Source organism: Oreochromis aureus, linkage group 23 (assembly GCF_013358895.1).
Source record: "Oreochromis aureus strain Israel breed Guangdong linkage group 23, ZZ_aureus, whole genome shotgun sequence".
NCBI lineage: Eukaryota > Metazoa > Chordata > Actinopteri > Cichliformes > Cichlidae > Oreochromis > Oreochromis aureus.
In genome coordinates, this window is record NC_052963.1 from 23,213,109 (window position 1) to 23,233,898 (window position 20,790).

A 20,790-nucleotide genomic window follows, 5' to 3' on the forward strand; every position below is an offset into this window, starting at 1 on the left:
TTCAACAGCTTACACTTTTATTTTATTTTAAGCAGACAGCTTGAATAGGTTTAATAAATATTTTATTAGTTATTTTCTATCTGGTTTTTTTAACAGTTTCACACGTGCTTTTGATGTTACCACCAGCGGACTTTTACTTTGAAAACCCAAAGCAGGAAATTACCTCTGAACTTACCTGCTACGGTCGCTTTGACATCTAAAGCTTGTGTCCCGCTAGTGCGACGAGATGAACGCCACCTCCGGACACCTCTTTGATATCCGCTGGCCGTTCACTTTCCCCGTTTCCTCTAAAAACCCTTCCGGCTGGTGAATTCGCCCGGTGCTCTCGCTGAAAGGGCCGCAGCGGTGACACAGACTTGAGCCGGAGTGAAAATGGATTGAGTCACGCTGCTGGAGGAGCCAGCAGTGGACTGAGGTGCGGAAGCTAGCGTTAGCCGGCTAGCCATGGAGGGAGGCAGAGGAACGGCTGACTTTGTCTCGTTAGACTGTTTTCCGTAAAATGACTTGGTAGCGGTTATTCTCAGCCCAAAACCATGCAGCCCACGCACGCAGTTCATATTAAAGTGCGCCACCCGTGAGTTGCGCACACACCCTGAATATGTCAGCCGTCCTGCAAATACCGCAGATACCCACTTGGCTGTCCTTGCATAGATCCCGTTCTGCTCTGAAGCGAGATCGTTCACTTTGCAGCAAAAACACAAGGCCTGTGCTGGTCCACAACATGCACATTTTCAAATAATCCGAACACTTCCAGGTTGTGATTGAACCTGATCTCGCCAAGGCAGAGCAAAACTAGTGTTTTATGTACATTTCCTAACAACCCCTTGTAAGGTTTGGGTTAAAGTTCTTGCAGACCTTCCTGCAGCTTCAGAATTGCCAGACTAGCAGGTGGTCTCTCCCCAATTGTATGGCAAGCGGCGCCGGCTGTTGCAGGACTTTTGCAGGTCAGCGATGGGAGGTTCGGTGTCCTGCTGCATCTCTCCTGGAGAGAGCCCCAAGATTCACAGGAGAGAGCTGGAGCTGGAGGAGTGTCCCATCACTACTACCGAAGATGTGAGCGAGGACACTGGGACGTATCTGCAGCACATCAGCGACAGGGAGCTTCCAGATGGTGTGTGAAGATTAGTTTGCTATTTTTGGAGATGTGATTGCATGCGGTGATGTTGCCCTGTCCTGGTGCCGGTTTACTGCAAGTGGTAAATGTATTTGTATAGCGCTTTACTAGTCTCTAAGGACCCCAAAGCGCTTTACACAACCAGTCATCCACCCATTCACACACACATTCACACACTTCAGTGTGATTCAGTTTAAATGTTTTACATGCTTTAAGAGCCGTTTAGCATTAAATCAGCAACAGGGTGGCAGCTCCTAGACAAACACTGTAGTCTTATATGAAGACTTTTAACACTTTCCTTCTACAGAGCTGGCCCAAGAGGCCAACCCATCCGACCACCCCAGAGCAAGTACTCTATTCCTCAACAAGTCTCAGACAGATGGTCAGTATTTCTCTAATGCTTTAATATTTTACCCCATTCTCTTCTGAAACTCCTACATCTCTTTGATTTTGTTTTTTATCCAATTTCAGTCCGCGAGAAAAGGAAAAGCAACTACATGAATCACGTAAGTTACGGCTCTGTGTGTTCTTCATGGGTCTTTTTGTTGCTGAAATGACTCACAATCATACATCTCATTTCTCTGGGGTTGAATGTGTTTCTAAAACCCGTTTTTCCCTCCATTCTGTCTCTAAACATTGTCACGCTTTCGATGCCAGATGTCCCCGGGACTCCTTTCTAAAAAGTACAGCTCGTGTTCAACCATATTCCTCGATGACAGCACAGTCAGCCAGCCCAATCTCAAGAGCACCATTAAATGGTAAGTGAGCGACCTCACCTCAGTCCTGCTGCAAGCGCAAGTACAAAAGAAGTTGGGACGCTGTGTAAAATGTGAATAAAAAACAGAGTTCAATGGTTTGCAAATTCCACAAACACAGATTTGATTCACTTTAAAACATTCTAAACTTATCAGATGTTTATTTTGAATTTGATGGCAGCATCACGGCCACGTTTAACGCTGTGTAGCATCCCCTCTTCTTTTAATAAAAGTGTGGAAACTAAAGAGAGCAGCTGCTGGACATTTGAGAGAGGAATGATGTCCTGATATAAGATTCTAGCTGCTGCTTTCAGCTGGTGAAAAGTTCAGCATCTGGACTTCTCTACCAGGAAGTCATGCTCTTGTAATACATGCAGTATGTGGTTTAGCACTGTCTTACTGAAATATGCAAAAACTTCCTTGAAGAAGCTCTCTGGACGGCAGCATATCTTGCTCTAAAGCCATATTATGCGTTTCAGCATTGATGGTGCTTTTCCAGATGTCCAAGCTACCAATTCAATAGGCACTGATGCGCCCCTCGTACCATCTTAGAGGCAAGCTGGATGGTTCTGCTCCTCTTTAGTGAGATTTGACCCCAGCAGTGTTTCTGGATCATGTTCACATATGACGTCTTCTTTGGATGATAGAGCTTAACCCCCTTTGTGGATGGCATGGTGAACTTTTAACAGTGATTTGTGGATTTTTTCCTGAGCTCATACAGTAATTTCCATAACAGAGATATTCCTGTTTTTAATTCAGTGCCACCTGAAGATCACGGGCACTGATTTTTAGCCTTGTCCTTTGTGCACAGATATTTCTTCAGATTCTGTGAATTGTTTAGTATCACTATGTACTGAATATTATTAGATATTCAAAGTCTCCTCATATGCACATTATTCTAAATTTGTTCCCCAATTTGTACATAGGTTTTTGGGTTTTTTTGGAGATTACTAAACCTTGGCCCATCTTTACTTCTGAGAAACTCCGCCCCCTTTAAGATCCTCTTCTTATACACAATTATGTTACTGACATGTTGTCAGTCTACTGTTTAATTATTTGCCAAATGTTTCTGTTTGTTTTTCCTGAAATGCAGGTAACTTTTAAAGTCGCCAAATAGCTGCAGTTGTAAAGATCTAAATATCTATTTGTAAAGTAGAAGTAAAAATAATTATTTTTAAAAATAAAAAGCTGTAAAAGGGAAAATCCAGCTCTAGTGTTTTATTCTTTGTTGATTTCTGTCTCTTGCAGTGTTGCACTGGCCATATACTACCACATAAAAAACAGGTAGGAAATGTCAGAAGTATTGTCTCTTGGTAGTGCAACGTTTTCTTCATTGTTGTAACCAGTACTTCGATATTTACAAACATTTACAAAGATATTTACAAACATTAGTCATCAAGTTTGTAAGAAAGACTGCTTTTAGTACTTAGGCTAATTTTTAATTACTTCATCTAAGTCCTATAGGAAATGCTACTTGCCTTGTCTTATTGCTAAATACATCATGCATGAATGACAGACGTATGCAGAAGGTGGATATCATCTTAAGTGCCAGATGGGTACAGCTTTTAAAGATCATCACTGGTAATGAGAGCCAGAGATTTAGCTCTGATTAACAAACAAACCAGAAGGTGGCTTGCATCAGGTCAGAATTGCAAAAGAAATTATAAAAAAAAAGAGATTGTGATTGCTTTTTTAAAATTAACAGTTTTTTCCATCTCATGTCTGCCCATAATACGTTGAACATTGAGTTCTCTGTTTGGATCATCTCAGTTTGAAATGAAATGTATTTGCATTTCAAATGTAGTAACTGTCAAAACACGACTTTAGGGAAAGTAGGAGCTACTTTCCCTAAAGTCGTGTTCTTGGAAGTGATCCAAGGATGCAACTTTGGCCATAAAACTCCAAACCGTACTTGACCCAAATTAGGCAGAGTCACAGCACTTGGTGGTGGCAACTCAAAGAATAGATACAGTGTGGTGAAGAAGTATTTGCCCCTCTCTGATTTCTTAGTTTTTTGCATATTTGTCAAACTTACAGGTTACAGATCATCAAGCTAATTTGAATATTAGACCAACATAGCCTGAGTAAATACAAAATACAGTTTTTAAATGACTTTGTTTATTAAGGCAAAAAAAGTTATCCAAGCCTACTTCATCCTCATAGAATAGAATAGAATAGAATAGAATGCCTTTATTGTCACTATACAGTTGTACAATGAGATCATCCACTCATCCTGTGTGGGGAAAAAAGTAATTGGCCCCACTTGATCCACAGAACATGGATTGGATCCACAGTGAGAGCCATTATCCAAAAATGAAGAAAAATTGGAACAGTGGCGAACCCTCCCAGGAGTGACCGGCCTATCCAAATTACTCCAAGAGCGCAGCGACAGTTTCACTTTTGGGTCGCAAAAACCACCAAAACAACATCTAAAGAACTGCAGGACTCACTTGTCTCAGCTTAGGTCAGAGTTCATGATTCAACAATAAGACAGAGACTGGGAAAAAATGAAGAGTGGAAGAGTTCAAGGAGAAAACCACTGCTGACCAAAAGGATCACAAAGGCTCGTCTCACATTTACCAAAAACATCTGGATGATCCCCAAGAAAATATTCTGTGGACTGACGAGACAAAAGCTGAGCCTTGTGGAAGGTTTGAGTCCCGTTACATCTGACATAAAACTAACAGCATTTCATAAAAAGATCATCACAACAACAGTCAAACATGGTGGTGGTAGTGTGATGGGGCTGCTTTGCTGCTTCAGGACGACTTGCTGTAACTGATGGAACCATGAATTCTGCTCTCTACCAGAAAATCCTGAAGGCGGATGTCCAACCATCAGTTCATGGCCTGAAGCTCAAGAGCACTTGGGTTATACAGCAGGACAATGATCAGAAACACACCAGCATGTCCACCTCTGAAACAAAAGAAAGTTTTTCAGCGACTTAATCGAAATGCAGATTTAAATCAGATGGCATTACTTTGGCGTGACCTTAAACAGGCCGTTCATGCTAGAAGACCCTTCAGTGTGACTGAATTAAAACAACTGTACGAAGAAGAGTGGAGCAAAATTCCTTCACAGTTCTCAGAAACACTCGATTCCCATTCTTTTGGCAACGGTGACACAACCACTTGCTAGGTTTAGGGGTCAATTCCTTTTTAACATAGGACCAGGTAGGTTTGTATTAACTTTTTTCATTTAAAAACTAGATGTTAAATGTACTTATTATCTTTAACATTAAAATTTGTTTGATTATCTGAAACATTTAAGTGTGACGAATACACAACAAAAAAACTAAGAAATCAGGAAGGGGGCAAATACTTTTTCACAGCAGGTGGCCAGTGTTGATGGTCAGGTGGAAAATCAGATCAGTTTTTTGGACATCAGTGAGTCAGGTACTTAATAATATAGGAAACAAAATGTTTGTTAATTTGCACATCAGTGGTTATAATATACAAAGTATTTGTAGGACTCAACCAAAGATAAATAATTGTTGTGATATCTAACACCATGAAACGCCAGTGAATAAGCGATGGTAGTTTCAAACCATGAGAAGTTACATATTACGTATATTTAACAGTGGCTTGTTGCATCTACAGAGATTCAAACCGCTCACTGGATATATTCGACGAGAAGAAGCACCCTCTGTCGGTGAGTTGAGGTGGTTGATTACGCCAAGCAGTGATATTTACTATGTTAGTGGACCACTGATGATGACCTTCTGCCCAACAGCGAGAAAAGGTTCCAGATGACTACTCTGTGGTTGACCCAGAACACAAACTCATCTACCGCTTCATAAGAACGCTCTTCAGCTCTGCTCAGCTCACCGCCGAGTGCGCCATCGTCACTCTGGTAAGTTCAAACATCTACTACACTGCAGAAAGTGTTGAATGATGTAAAGAAATATTGAGAACCTATCACTCTTTCTGCTTGTGTGAATGGATGGGTGTCTGCTGCTTTAGGTGTATCTGGAAAGGCTGTTAACGTATGCTGAGATGGACATTTGTCCTTGTAACTGGAAGCGCATTGTTCTTGGTGCCATCTTACTGGCCTCCAAGGTCTGGGATGATCAGGCTGTGTGGAATGTCGATTACTGCCAGATCCTCAAAGATATCACCGTGGAGGACATGTAAGTATTACAGCAGTTTTTGTATAGCACTGCCAGATCTACAAAATGACCTCCAGCAGGCCACTCGTGTCAGTGTCTCTGACCAGACCATCATAAATAGACTTAATGAGGGTGGCCTGAGGGCCTGACATCCTCTAGTGGGCCCTGTGATCTCTGCCCGGCATTGTGAAGCCCGATTAGCATTTGCCATAGAGTACCAGAATTAGCAGGTCCACTACTGGCGCCCTGTGCTTTTCACAGATGAGAGCAGGTTCCCCCTGAGCACGCGTGATAGATGTGAAAGGGTCTGGAGAAGCTGTGGAGAAAATTCTGCTGCCTGTAACATTGTTCAGCATGACTGGTTTGGTAGTGGGTCAGTGACAGTCTGTGGAGGCATATCCATGGAGGAACGCACAGACCTCTACAGGCTAGGCAACAACACCCTGACTACTGTTAGGTATCATTGGACCCATTGTCAGACCCTACGCTGATGCAGTGGGTACTGGGTTCCTCTTGGTGCACAACAGTGCCTCATGTGGCAAGAGTATGCAAGCAGTTCCTGGAGGTTAAAGGAATTGATACCATTGCCTGGCCCGCATGTTCACTTGACTCACTGTTTCACTTTCACTTTGAATTTAGCCCTCTGTAGGTTGATTATTTTCATTTCCATCAAAGTGGCATTGTGATTTTTTTTTTTCTGAATACCAGTGCATAAGAGTATACATACGTGTTTTTTTTCCCCCCATTGAGATTGATGCATTTTCAAAGTGTTCCTTTAATTTTTTAAGCAGTGTAGTTTCTAGTTCACACAGTGCAAACACACGGAAAGTGGGGACCACCTCTATGAGTTATAGGAAAGCCCTCAAAAGGTTCCTGCAGCCTGGAAAGGACCTTTTGTTTTTTTAATAAATGATTGTGAACCTTTCCGAACTGTTTTGCAGGAATGAGATGGAGCGTCACTTTTTGGAGCTGCTCCAGTTCAACATTAATGTCCCAGCCAGCGTCTACGCCAAGTACTACTTTGACCTGCGCTCACTGGCTGATGACAACAACCTCAGTTTCCCTCTGGAGCCACTCAGTACTAAGCGGGCCCAAAAACTAGAGGTGAGTAATTTTCCAGGGCTGATTTTATTTTGCAGTTTGGAAATGTATATATTCCAACTGCTTAACTGATAATGTAAATGTTGGTAGAACTTGTTATGCTGTGGCTGCTCTGCTTGTTCTGTCGTAACAGTTTGATGGTTCTTCTGATTATTATTATTTTTTATTGTTATTATCTTTCTCTTTTTTGTAGGCTATCTCCAGGCTATGTGAGGACAAGTATAAGGACTTGAGTAAATCGGCCATGAGAAGGTCTGTCAGTGCAGACAACCTAGTTGGCATCAAGACTGCACAGGCCGTCCTGTCTTAAGTCTGTGACAGCTATCTATCATTGGAGCAGACTGCAAGATCTACAGGATATGATGCCACACATGCTGAGAGACATTTCCAAAGTAGATTGCATTAATATCAGCAGCTGATAAGTTTCATTACAAAAGCTTATGTGCTCATTTTGGAGAGGAACAAACGATTTACCGTACAGTATCACTACAATATAATGAAATCAGTCTTTATGTGTTCATTACAAGGAACTTTGGCTAACTGCCTTTAAAGCATGGTGATATGGTGAAAATATGTTGTATTTTAAAGGTGGATGTCTACAGCTGGAAGGAATCAGCATGAAAGCACTACCAGAAGCCACACATAACCACACATAGCCACACATTTTTTTTTTTTACATCATCCAGTCTTTTGGGGAGTAGGATCTGGCTATGGCCATCTTCTTCCACCAAGCAAACTCCCTCTCCTATATTCAAATGATGACAGACTGTTTTGGAGCTACCCTGTGGTGTAGTTCTGCACATGGACAAAGAGTAGACTTTATTTTGCTTACTATGTAGGCCCCTATAGCTGTGAAATGTACAAGATTTTATTTAATTTAAATAAATTTCACTCGCTGTTTCAAATTCATGCTGTTTAAGTGGGAAAGTATATCATGGTGGTTTTTTGTTTGTGGAAGATGTGAGCTCTCTCAAGTTGATCATTTCAGTGCACCTCTAGCACAGAGGTGGTGACGGTGCAGAGCTTGCCCACGGCTTTGGGAACCAAACAATGCATATAAGGTATAAGTTAATAGCGTAAGATATAAGGTCTTGTGTATGATATGTGGCAGCATGTAAGGCAAAAACAGAGTTTATACAGTAATAACAACCTGAAAGTCAATATTTTGTGTGACCACCTTTATTCTTCAGCACAGTCTGAACTCTCTTAGGCAGCTTTCTTGTCATGTCTTTAAGTAGTCTTCAGGAATAGTTCTCCAGGCTTCTTGAAGGACATTCAAAGCTCTTCTTTGGATGTTTCTGCCTTTTGTTCTGTTCTCAGTCAACATGATCCCACACTGCTTCAATAATGTTGACGTCTGGGCTCTGGGGAGGCCGATCCATGACTGATCCATCCACTGTGTGTTTTTCTATCCAAGTATGACTTTACTGCATTGGCATTTTGGTTTGGGATCATTGTTGTCCTGGAAAATGAAGCTGTTGCCAATCATGTTTTCCAGATGATATTGCATGGTGGATCAATATCTGATGGTACTTTTAAATAAATTATGAATTCAGAAATTTTGACAAGATCTGCAACACCACTGGCTGACATGCAGCTCACTCCCTGACAGAGCCTCCACCGTGTTTCACAGATGGCTGTAGACACTCATTGTTGTACCTCTCCCCTGACCTCCTCAAAACATATTGATGAAGATTTGAACTAAAAATGTCAAATGTGTTTTCATCATACCATTAGACCTGTTGTCACTGATTTTCAGTCCAGTTCTTGTGTAATTTTCATACCTCAGCATTTTCTCCTTGTTTGATGAGGTTTTAGTGAACAGTAGATGGATTAACTGAAAGTCCGGAGGCATCTCTCAGGTCCTGTGTCAGGTCTTTGCTGGATTTCTTTCCTGTTTCTTAAGGACATGAATTTATGTTCAACTGCTGATAATGTTTAGTCCTGATACTTCAAATTTTCCTCATTTTTTTTTAAAGAACACACTACGCACCATGCTGGGATATAAAATACAATTTTATGTCAAACTCTGTTATCTTTGGCATTTTTCAAAGCTTCAACTAAAGAAATGGAACAAATTATGTTTTCACAGCACTGTTTTGAAGAGTTGAAGAAATGAGCATAGACTTGAGACTTATCTTGTGTTTGTAGTGCTGTGCATCATTCACCAAGATAAGGTGATGCATTTCTCTTGCCATAAAAATTTGGTATGAAGGAATAAATATGATTCATATAAAGCAATTCAGAGACCCAAGACATCTGGCTAGCACGCGGGAATCAAAGGTAAGGAGTCCTTTTGAACAAAAGCAAGAAAGAGAATCCGATGTGGACAAAAGATTGGTACTGATTAGTATCTGGCTGCTGGTTTCATGCACATACTGGCATCGTCTTTTCAGAATGCATGCATACCATCAGTAATTTCTCTACCTGAGAAAATTGTACAGGTAAGGCCTTTAAACTTTATTTTTGAAATTAATTGCTTAATGACTGTGATATGTTACATATCAAATTCTTCAATCTCCATTTGTGGTCATGTTGGAAATATCTTACATTTGAACTGATGAGGGCAGAATCATTTAGGTCAGTCACATGACTTTGCCATCACCACGAAGCTCCTGGGTTGGACACCACAGAACCGAATGTCCCCACAAATTTCTGTTGTCTTGTTTATTCACTGTCTCTGAGTTCCCAAGTGGGATATTTAATTAAAATATTTTAAGTTTTAGAACAACAAAACTTGAAAATGTCTAAAGCTTATGTTAATTGCAGACTTTATGTTAGGCATCTAATGGAAAATTCATAAAGTCCTTTGACTTTGAGAGAACAGAACAGGAAATTCAAAAATAACTATGCTGGCACCCTATGGGTTTTTTAGGGCTGCTTCTCTAAATACCAGCTGTCTTTGCTTCTGAAAGTGAGACTAGGATAGCAGTGAGAGAGAAGGATCTCTTCTCCGATCTGTTCACAATCACGCCTCATCTATAGTCATCCCATCCCTGAAGTGCACCTGTTTCATAAGTTACAAAATTCAAGGAGAAAAGTGATTGTTATTTTTATTATGTAACAATAGTAATAACTCATTCCTTTTGATGCAGTTGCCAGGTAACATCAGTGTCTATATGAATCGCAAGATACACATGTAGTTTTTCTTTTGAATGGACGTTTAGTATACACAACATGGTATAAGAAACATCTAAGTTTGAAGGCATAAAAGTCAACAAGAGAATCCTTGATACCGATAATTAATTGATTAATATCAAGTGATTCTAGATATTTGACCATAAAATATTAGTACTTATATTAAAAAAAATAATATGAGTCAAACCTGATACTGTGAGTCTTTTCTAAGCAGATTTTTATGCTAAGAAAATGAAGTGAATGGGTATTGTCTCCTAGTAACCTCTGTCAATTTTTCCTTTTCTTTGGTAGTTCAACACAGAATAGAATAGCCTTTTATTGTGAATGAACATGTACAACGAACATGCAGCTGTAAGTAAACTGCGTTTTAGCTCTTCAAACAGCTCTGTCTTTAATCCATCCAATATACTAGATGGCTGGCATCAGTATGGCGGTATGTGCAGCTGTTCTTCCTGAAACTTTTCTTCTTCTAAAAAAACCTTTTTCTTGTGCTTTTTGTAAGTTTGCTCTTCTCAGTTGAAGTAAATTGATTCCTCTTGGTTCTAACATCAAGGTATAAACAGCTGCTGTGGCAATCACAGTATATATTCTACTACAAAACTTATCAGTTTGTGGTCTGGGGATCAGATGGCCACCCCTCCCTGAGCCTGGTTCTGCTGGAGGTTTCTTCCTATTAAAACAGAGTTTCTCCTTCCCACTGTCACCAAGCACTTGATCAAAAGAGGTTGTTTGATTGTTGGGGTTTCTCTTGCCTTACGACATAAAGCGCCTTGAGGTGACTGTTGTTGTGATTTGGTGCTATTTAAATAAAACTGAACTGAAGTTGAACTGCATAACATAGTTTTGTATCCTGTGTTGCGTTTTCCTTATTCCAGATGACCCTGGTGTTGATGGCTGAAGAACGCTACGTATTCATTTGCATTGGCATCCGGCCTCAGGATCATCACCGACTGCAGTGTTCACATTACCATAGGACTCATTTGGATGGTCAGTGTGGCAGTGAGCTTTCACTGATGTTGATGCCAAGCAATTTAAAGCATGACTTCCAGCAGCAAACCACCAGACTCCTGTGCAATGCTGTCACTATAAAGGAACATATCACATGCCGCTTTCTGAATCTCATACTGTCTTAATTAAAAAAAAAAAAAAAAAAAAAAAATTGGCCATCTGCTATAACTATGGGTGCATGAATCATGCAACTCCATGAGACTCTTTTTTATTGTTTTTGCTGCAGTTGTCATCAAAGATATTTTTTGTCATTTTTACAATGGTAGTGAAGAGAACAGCATCCTCCTGTAGGATGATCAGTCCCATAGTGGCACCAGTGCTTTAAAATAGAAGGGTCCTGCATCAGTATAGCTTTTCTTTCCATCTGGAACAAGGAGATGGAACAGATTAGGCAGATACTCTTTCACCATGAATCCTACTCTGCAGTGATGGCAGAGGTGGAATGCTGACGAGATTCGAAAGGAAACATGTCAAGTTGACCAGAAGAGAGAACTGGAGATGGATAACATGGCGACTACATCTACACAACTAAACCGCTGACAGTCATTAGATGTGTGAATTTCTTTCCTTGATTAATGCTGTATATAAGGAGAATGATATTATGACTGAATGGCAGTAATGGATATTCTTGGTTAATGGGACATAATAAATGAATGAAATTACAAAGCCAGTAGATTGTTTTTTCCCACAGAATCAAATACTTCTGTTTTGTGAAAGCTACTGATATCTATGGAAGCTCGTTTCCAGCACAGAAAAAAGGAGAAACAATTGCCATCACCAAGTCAAAGTTTCCAGTTAGTATCTTGAAATTTTTACTTACACAGAAGTATGTATTTGTCCTTGTTTATTATTTCATCCACTTTGTTAAATGTACCAGTACTACTCGCAGCAAAACAGACCAAAAGCACGATGCTACCAAAGCCTTGCCTTTACTCCTCCAAATATACCTCTTGTATTTGTTGCCAACTTGTCTTATCTGAGCATAAGACCTTTCTCCAGAAAAGTCCTATCCATGTGGGCAGCTGCAAATTTCAGCTGGGCTTGATGATGTCAGTTTTGGAGCAGAAGCTTCTTTCTTGGTCGGCACCCTCTCAGCCCATGATGATGGAGAACTGGCTTCATTGTGGACAATGACATTGATGTTCCAGCAGCTTCAAAATGAAGGCTTGAGCCTCTGCGGTTTCTGAGTTGTTCCTGAACATCCTAACCAGTTTCCTCTAATCTTGTGTGTTGACACATCAGAATAACTTGTAATTAGGTACAGTTGTTTAGAAATGGCTCCAAGAGACCTTCCCAACTTGTGTAAATCTGCACTCCTCCTTTTTAGATTTTCATGGAGTTCCTTGGACTGGAGTATTGATCAGTCCGATGGCTACTGTGAAACAAATCCTTTTTATGCTGCAATGAGAAACTACCAGTTGTAGTCCATCATGATCATTAACGAGAAGTTAATAGCCCTTGGTCCTTTCAAGTGAAAATACAGTGTAGAACCTTAAGCAGCACTTATTAAAAGATTCAGGTTTCTATATGTATATATTTGAATCTATATGCACACATTTGTCCATGATGGGTGTATGTACATTTCTTATCACAGCTATACATACATAAATTAAATGTCTTAAATTACATACAAAATATGATTATATGGGTGACAGTGCCAGCTGAATTTGATTAGTCCAGCCCTCTTGTCCAGACTGAAATGCCTGCATGGAATGAACAAGTAGTACCCATTTTTGACCTCTAAGGGGCAGTGCAGCAGTGTGTAAGACAGCCGAGCTGACTGCAGGTGTGAGAGTGGTCCATGTGTTAATGCGACATCCTCCTGACTCTGAGTTTTGGTGCAGCTTGCTTGTATCATCGCCAGACCAGAGGATAGCGACTCAACCAGGCCTCTTTTGTCCAAGGAGCAAAAAATTTGCTGATGCCTTTTTTTTAAGCGTTTCTAATGATGCATTTTTGAAGTAGCATTAGTGACCAATAGGCAGGGTGCATGGTTAGATGTTTCCATTAGTATAAGACACATCTTACTCAAAGGTAAATCTTCTACCAGATTTTATTTAGGTGATTCTATTGAAGTCTATTGTTACATCTGCACACGCTGATGAGATTTTTCTTGTATTTTGTTGACTGAATAAGCGCAGTCTTCTATATGACAACATTTAACCTTTTCACAACCTGAGTACCATGCTCGGTGCATCCTGTAAAGCTCATATCAGGGTGGGTACAAGAAAACTGTCATAATCTGAGATGAACAGTGTGTGTGCATTTACACCGATGACTGTGTGTGTGTGTGTGTGTGTGTGGACGTCCTGTAGGGATCATAGTGCCAGTGCAGCTTCATTAATCTCCCAGCATCGTGGGACTTGTCTGAACTCTAAAAGAGGGCTAGAGAGAACACGTCGCAGCCCCAGGGAGTCACTCCGTTTACCCTCCACACACTCAGGTCACTCTTCATATCACACACTCTTCAGCTGTACAATGTCAAAGCAGTGCTGCTGCTGATCTGCACAGAATGTTTGCGACGAGGGTATTGCTGGTGCATTTCTGTGTTTTTCTGTGCGTGGAGTGATAGTGTTGCTGTGATGGTTTCCTCAAGCAGCAAAAGGCAAAACTGTGGCACAACTGGATCATAAATGTTTATTTCCCTTGAATAATGGATATGAAACTAGGTATAATGATTATGAAATATACTCCTATAAATATTGCTATAAATATCTCAAGATTTGCACATCAGTTAACATAGAGCAAATCAGAGTTAGACCAACATATTATCAGGATGTTTACCTATTGATGAAAATTTAATGTCTTTCAATGTTTCCTGCTCAAGTAGGAATTCATATGCTTTCCTTCCTTTCTTAAAGCACTGCAGATTAATGCCAAGTGTATTGACCACAAATCCTTTTCCCAACAGCACAGTGGAAGCCACTTTCCCATGCGGAAGATAGATGAGGAAATAGATGGCACTGTTAATTAAGCTGGTCTGGAAGGATGTAACTCACACGGCTTCCATGCTGCTCTGATCCACCTGCCAGTCCCTGAAAAGGTGCCTCTGCAATTTGCACATGGCATGTTGGTGTTTATGATAACAGCTTCTTCGTGAATGGTAATTAATTACACCACTGTCGCATTTCAGATAGGACCTTTATACAGAAAACATAGTTTATATTTGTCTGTATGGTTCTATTCTTTTCATTTGCATTGGTGGAAAGCAGAGAGGACACTGAATTCAGGGAGAGCATGCAAAGGAGCTGGATTGCAAAGCAGCTTGTAACACTGGGCTGGCTAAAGCAGCTGAAATAGCCTGCTTTGTCTGAGATTTGCAGGAAACTTTCTCTGGCCTTGAATTCATCTAAGAGCACCAACACTGTCTTTGTCAGTTAAGTACATCATGTGTAATCTGCTAATTATTGTTTCATCCCTTTATTTATATTTTTTGAATTATTCCATTTCAACAATCTTAACTTTTGTTTTGGAGATTATGCATTGGAATTTCAGGAGTGGGACCACGCCTCCAAACACGCTCCGGTTGTCATCTATATAGGTTCCCCCAGTTCTGCAAGCTGTTCATTCTCGTTTACATGCCCCACCCTCCCTCCCTCCTTGTTCTCAATTCTTTAACTTCTTCACTCCTATTTAGTACACAGGGATCTGCCAGGCCCGGGAGCCGTCGCCAATCCCCTTCAAGGCCTTCCCCAAACTGCAGCTCAATTCATGTCCAAGCATTCACCTTTACCTACTAAAACGCTGTCAAACCTAAAATGAGGACGTGGGCCCAGCTAGTGAAATATATTAATGCATGTGTGTTGGGTTTGAGGAGAGGGGCACAGTTGTAGGGGTAGCACATTTTTTGGCGACTGTCAGCTGGGATAACCAGCTACAATGTTGGGTTTATGTAGGTCTACCGTAGCTTTTGTTTGATTCTCTTAGTTTCTTGTGTTTGATTTTTTTCAACAAAGATTGTCAGTTGTATGGAACCAAAAGTTACACAAAAGTATTGTGGATTATAGTTTAAATAACAATGTTTAAATTGAATTTCATGTGAATTTGTTTCATGTTTGGTTTTCTGCATTATTTTGCTTGAGTTTCTGATCCAAACCCATTACATGGCAAGTTCCTTCTCATGGCAACGCTTCCATTTCAACTTTGGCGGCCCGCTGTTGGTGCTGCTGAGCTGGCGCAGGAATGGTATTAGACTGCTGCTGGTTTGTCTCTCCTTTAATGAGCTTGGTGAATGATTCAAATCTTGTTTTGCACCCCTGGCCTCTGGCATCCAAAAAACAAATACCAGGAAAGCCTGTCTGTCGCTGTTAAACCAGACATTAGACAGATGCCAAAAGACAGCTGCATCCAAAGTAGAGTCAAATGCATTTTGATATTTAGGAGTGGAAAAATTATGGCTCTTTTCATGTTAACCCACGAAACCATGCTGCAGGCTTTTACTATAAGAAAGATGGTAAAGACAACTAAAACAAAACGACAAAAAAACTCTTCCTCTCTTTAAAAACACTAAAGTTTGTACAATTCTAACAAACTTGAAAGTCAGTATTTGGTATGACCACCTTTATTCTTAAACACAGTGTGACCTCTTAGACAAGGTTTCTCATCATTTCTTTAAGTAGTCTTCAGGAACAGGTCTCCAGGCTTCTTGAAGGACATTTAGTGCTCTTCTTTGGATGTTGGCTACATTTGTAAACACAGCACTGGTATGTGTTTTTATGCTTAAATGACTCATAGGTCAGTATTATGTGGTTTAATAATCATAGAAAATGAGTGAAACAACAAAACAAAACAAAAAAACAGCTAATTTCCAAAGAGGACTTTGAAAGCCTGGAGAGCTAACGCTCAAGATCACTTAAAAAATACAAGAACATTTATACTTTAACAAATTCACTAACAAGCATTACTCTAACAACACATTTATTTACCGTCTTCACAGCTAAAGGTTGCTATTTTCAGAGTACCTAAGTTCCCAATCCATCCATCCACCCATTCTCTTCCGCTTATCCTTATCAAGGTCGCAGGAGGGTCGGGGCCTATCCCGACTGTAATAGGGCGAGAGGCAAGGTACAGCTTTTGGTATCATGTTTAAAAACTTTAACTTCATGTTTTTTTAACAGTCATCATTCAATAAGTCAAATGACTATATTGAAATGTTTTGGTCTAATAGCAGAAGAGTGAAGCATGGATATATGAGAGACATTGTAAAAAAAGCCAATTACCAACCATTTAATTCTCTTTTTTTAATCTGCAGTAAGCTGGCTATTGCCAAGGTCATGTTCATGTTTTAGTCCTTGATGTTTTGACATTACTTCAATAGGCAGCGCAAGGCAAAAAATACAGACAAGGTAGTTTAAAAATGTTTTACAACACATAGGGATTAAATACCAATTTGCTTACATAAAACCATTTCATTTGAAGATGAATTTCTGCTGACAGTTACAACGGTCCTATCATAATTATAATTAATGTTAAATCATAGAGTATGATCTAGCCTTTAGAAACATTTTGTTCTTTGATTATAAGGTCAAATACCGGTTGTGTTCGTCTATGATCCAAGGACGGATAGCTGACATCCAAGCACCTTCTGGTGCTTCTTTCCTGTTCAAGAGAGGTCCAACTGAACTAAAGGTGTGAAGAGAGACTTAGAAAGAGAGAAGTGCTGGTAGGTTTTGGATTCAGTGGTCCCCTGGTGATAAGCAGGGCTTGTGTTTTAATGTTCCTCTGCGCACTGTTATCAGCAGACGCATCAGAGTGATGATAGCATGCTGAGTACAAACAAAACTGTTTAATGGGCTAGAGGCTGAGCTGCTGTGCTTTGCTGGATCAGAGCACAGGGAGGTGCAGGTGAAATGGGAGTGTTTGTTTAACAATGATGGCAAACTGTAAGAAATCCTTTATATATCTGTAATAATCTTTTTGTTGTGTTCTTAATAAATTTGAGTTTATTTACCGTTCAAAGTACTATTGAGCATGTAAAGCAAAGCTACTTTTGGAATCTCCCTTATTCTTAAGTGTTTGCCGCAGCAGGTAGCCCAAGTATTTTAAGTTAGCAGATTTGCATGCCAGACGACATGACGTTCCTGACACCACCCCAAAGGGAGTTGTGTGTCCTTTTTCTTTCACTTCTTAGGCAAATGTGTAAACCACTACACTATGGAGTTACCTAGTATTGAGCATGTGAAAGTATCTGCCATGAAACATTGTGTGGCGAACATAGACGAGAGCCAGATGCAAGACTTGCTGCTAGCTAGTAACTATTAGCTATTAGCTAGTAACTGACAGTAACAAAAAAAGGCAGGGCAGGAGTTAAACAGCCTGAAATCTTAGACTCAAGAAAAACAGACAGCATAAGGAGTCAGGGCATGACAGAGGACACAACAAAGAAAAGAAGCAAACTGGGGGTTTAAATACACAGGGGGAGCTGAGCGCTGAAAGGATACACCTGGGGAACACAGCTGAACAGAATCTAACCATCAGGAAGCAAATCAAACATGACAAAGACTATCACAATAAAACAGGAAACATAACCATTGAGACAAAGACTAAGACACACGAACTTGGGAACTAATAAAATTAAAGTCATTTATAACTAAACAAGACACATAATATAATAACAAGGGAACAATAGGGAACTAACACAGGGAAAATAAAATTACAGAAACTCAAAGCACTGGGTTAAAGACCCAGGACCATGACAGCAGCTATATGTGCATGGGATCGATTTAAACTCTCAAAGAAACTTGTTGTGCACAGTTATTTTAATACCGGCTTGGAAATGAGACATTTATAATATAAAGTAAAGAGTTCAAAAGGGGTTTGTAGAACTGTAACATTTACAATTTGGCCATTCTGTTTTAATCTTGTCTTCGTAATAAAAACACGTAACACTATTCTAAAAATAAAATGTTTTCTTTCTAAATATATATTTAACAAGGCCGAATGATGAACATGTAAACAATGTCAATAGCATCATGCAGATGTTTATCATATACCATTATCGTTACTACAACAATGGCTGCTATGTCCCTAGCGATTGACTTCTACTATCAATTGATAGAGGCATAGCCTTAGCCACTGACGGTAGAGGTCTATTAGTGGCTTGTGGAAACCCCTAGTGCTGTCTACCAAACATTATCAAAGCTGAAATGGATCTTTTGTTGACCTTTGTGATCAAGTGACTGTACAATAGCCTGATTCTTCAGCTAAGAGACAGTAATAAAGCTAATGGAGCAAAGAAAGAGTAGTGAGAATAGGGGGAGGAGACCAGGGATGCATATTTTTCTAGTCCAGCCTGCTGTCTGTGACATAAAGGCTGCACCTATATGATATCTTGCCATCCATGTCAGCCTTTACCGGCGCTCTTCCATTTCTCTGTCATCCTCCTTCTCTTCGACTCTCTCTTCTTTCATGTCTGCATAATCCTCTTTTGTATGACTCGTTCATACACTCTGCTTTTTAATCGGGATAATTAGGCTTAGGCTTCTCCCTTGCCATTCCTTTCCTACAGAAGACAGTGGAATGTGTGTGCTAAATTATTCTCTTATTACTGAAGGATAATCATCTAAAAATATTTAATAGCAGTGAAGGTTGAAGACGAGGCAGTAAGGAAGGGGTTTATGGTCCATGATGTCTTAGTTTGTCCAGAACAAAATCCATTTTAGTGACAGCAGTGCACTCGACAGCAGGAAATGAGACGAGGTTACGAGGCTGCGTCACAGGGTTCTGCTCAGATTTGCATGAATTCTGCCTTTTCTCGTCCCATTTTCTCTCCTGTTCCTAACAAGATATTGATCAAGTGTAGCAAAGGTCAGAATTTTCAGAAGCAAAAGCTTAAAAGAAAATATGTAAGGCAATGGAATAAAAAAATGAGCACTCTTTAAGAGCTTAAGGGCACGTCTTTTTACTTTTAATCAGCTTAAACAGCAAATAGATAGTTTTAACTCCATTTTTTCAAATTCAGCTGATTTTAGAGCAACATTTACTGGTTCATGGCTGTTGTAGTGAAAAAAATCGTTCAATGAAATGTGTCCTCTTGCTTTTTTCCTTCTCTTCTCCTCAATCAAAGCCTAACATAATCCCGTTCCATTTTCTCGATTCACTTGTTTCAAGAAAATAAAAATAAATCTAAACACTCCGTGAAAGGACTTTTTTTTTTTCAGTGCATTATTGCTGAACACTTATGCTGCTCAGCAGCCGCAGTAACAGTTAACAGGATTAGGCATGGCTTACATAAACATCTCCCATAGCAACAGTGCACTGGCGCCAGGCGAAAGCAGGGGGAAGAGCCGTCACCGGAAAACATCATCGCCATTCTGGTCAGCTGAGCGTCAGCTGGCTTTTTAAGCCAGGCGTTTACAGCAATGTGTTTCCTGTGTCTGCAAAATGTTTAAATAATCCTTTAAAATCATCAGATTTGGACACTGAAAGGTGACTGATTTATCATGGTTATTAAAAAATAATGCATATACATCTTACATCTCTGATTTGCTAGAAAACTCAATGGCACTCAATGGATGCTCCTTCTATGTTCATGTAGCCCAGCGTAGTCTCTGTGTGCTTGTGTACTTGAGTGTTTTGTGGCCTGCCAATGTTGTGACAGTTGGCAGCGATGCCTGAAGTTGTGTCCCATTGAATATAGTGGGCCTTTGGAATGGTTCATTTCCCATAATTCCCTCGGGAGAGACACATTTCTCACTGTCTCTCATGGCTTTGACTCTGAAGGATAGTGGAGGTCTCTCTCTTGCTTGCTGTTGTCCATGAAGAGTCTGTAGTAATATATATTAAACATCTTCTGTCAATGAGAGAGGTCAGATGTGTCAGTGCTGTTATGGGGCTCAAGTGGAATTTTGTATGGACTTTGCTATCCTGCCTGCATAATTTTGTACCAGAAGTATGTACATCCAGTACAGCAATTTGATTGGCTGTTCAGATAGTGTGTAGCGGCTTGCATTAGACATATTTAGAGTTTCCAGTGCCTAAACATACAAAAGGATGTGACCACATTTGGCATTCACATGCCCACAGTTTTGGGGTTATAGGAAGATTAATTAGCTGTCTGAAAAAAGGCCCAAAGCCCACTGAATAATAAACACTTTGTCACCCAAGAATGATGCAGTTCAGGTCACCTTGCTTTGTACTAAGATGTGACACCACATCAAATGTTTAAAATGGCAAAACATAGTGACACAGAAACCATCCTTGAACAAAAACACAACAAAAATCCACACCACTGGTGGGTTAAACTCCCTCTTATGTTCACGTCTCCTTCTTGTGGCTGTGTGATTAATGATGTGACAGTGTTCTAGCACCGCACAGTCTATCAGGGAGGAGCTCAGGTGTTGGAACCCAAGAGATTACCATTTTGTGCTTAAAGCAGAACCTATGTTTCGTCAGGGGTAGCATATTCACCCGTTCACCTGCACACACCTCTGTTGTAAAAGTATGTGGTAAAACCGATTTTTGGGCCACTCTCGATTGTGCCGTTGTTGTTTCGTCAACCAGCTGCGGATAATTACGAAGCTCTGACATACAACGGCACTGTCTGTGCTGATTATGTTGTAGTTTTT

At 40.2% G+C, this 20,790-nt stretch overlaps 1 protein-coding gene across 1 annotated transcript; it reads left to right on the top strand.

The window, feature by feature from the left end:
* The first annotated feature begins 180 nt into the window (after positions 1-180).
* On the top strand, positions 181-7,987 carry LOC116332175 (cyclin-Y-like protein 1). The gene is made up of 10 exons (XM_031755033.2): positions 181-1,111; positions 1,422-1,496; positions 1,586-1,620; positions 1,772-1,872; positions 3,118-3,153; positions 5,469-5,520; positions 5,602-5,721; positions 5,832-5,998; positions 6,919-7,081; positions 7,272-7,987. Exons 1-10 carry the CDS (start codon positions 952-954, stop codon positions 7,386-7,388), a joined length of 1,026 nt encoding a protein of 341 aa, XP_031610893.1. The 5' UTR covers positions 181-951; the 3' UTR covers positions 7,389-7,987.
* Positions 7,988-20,790: the final 12,803 nt, after the last annotated feature.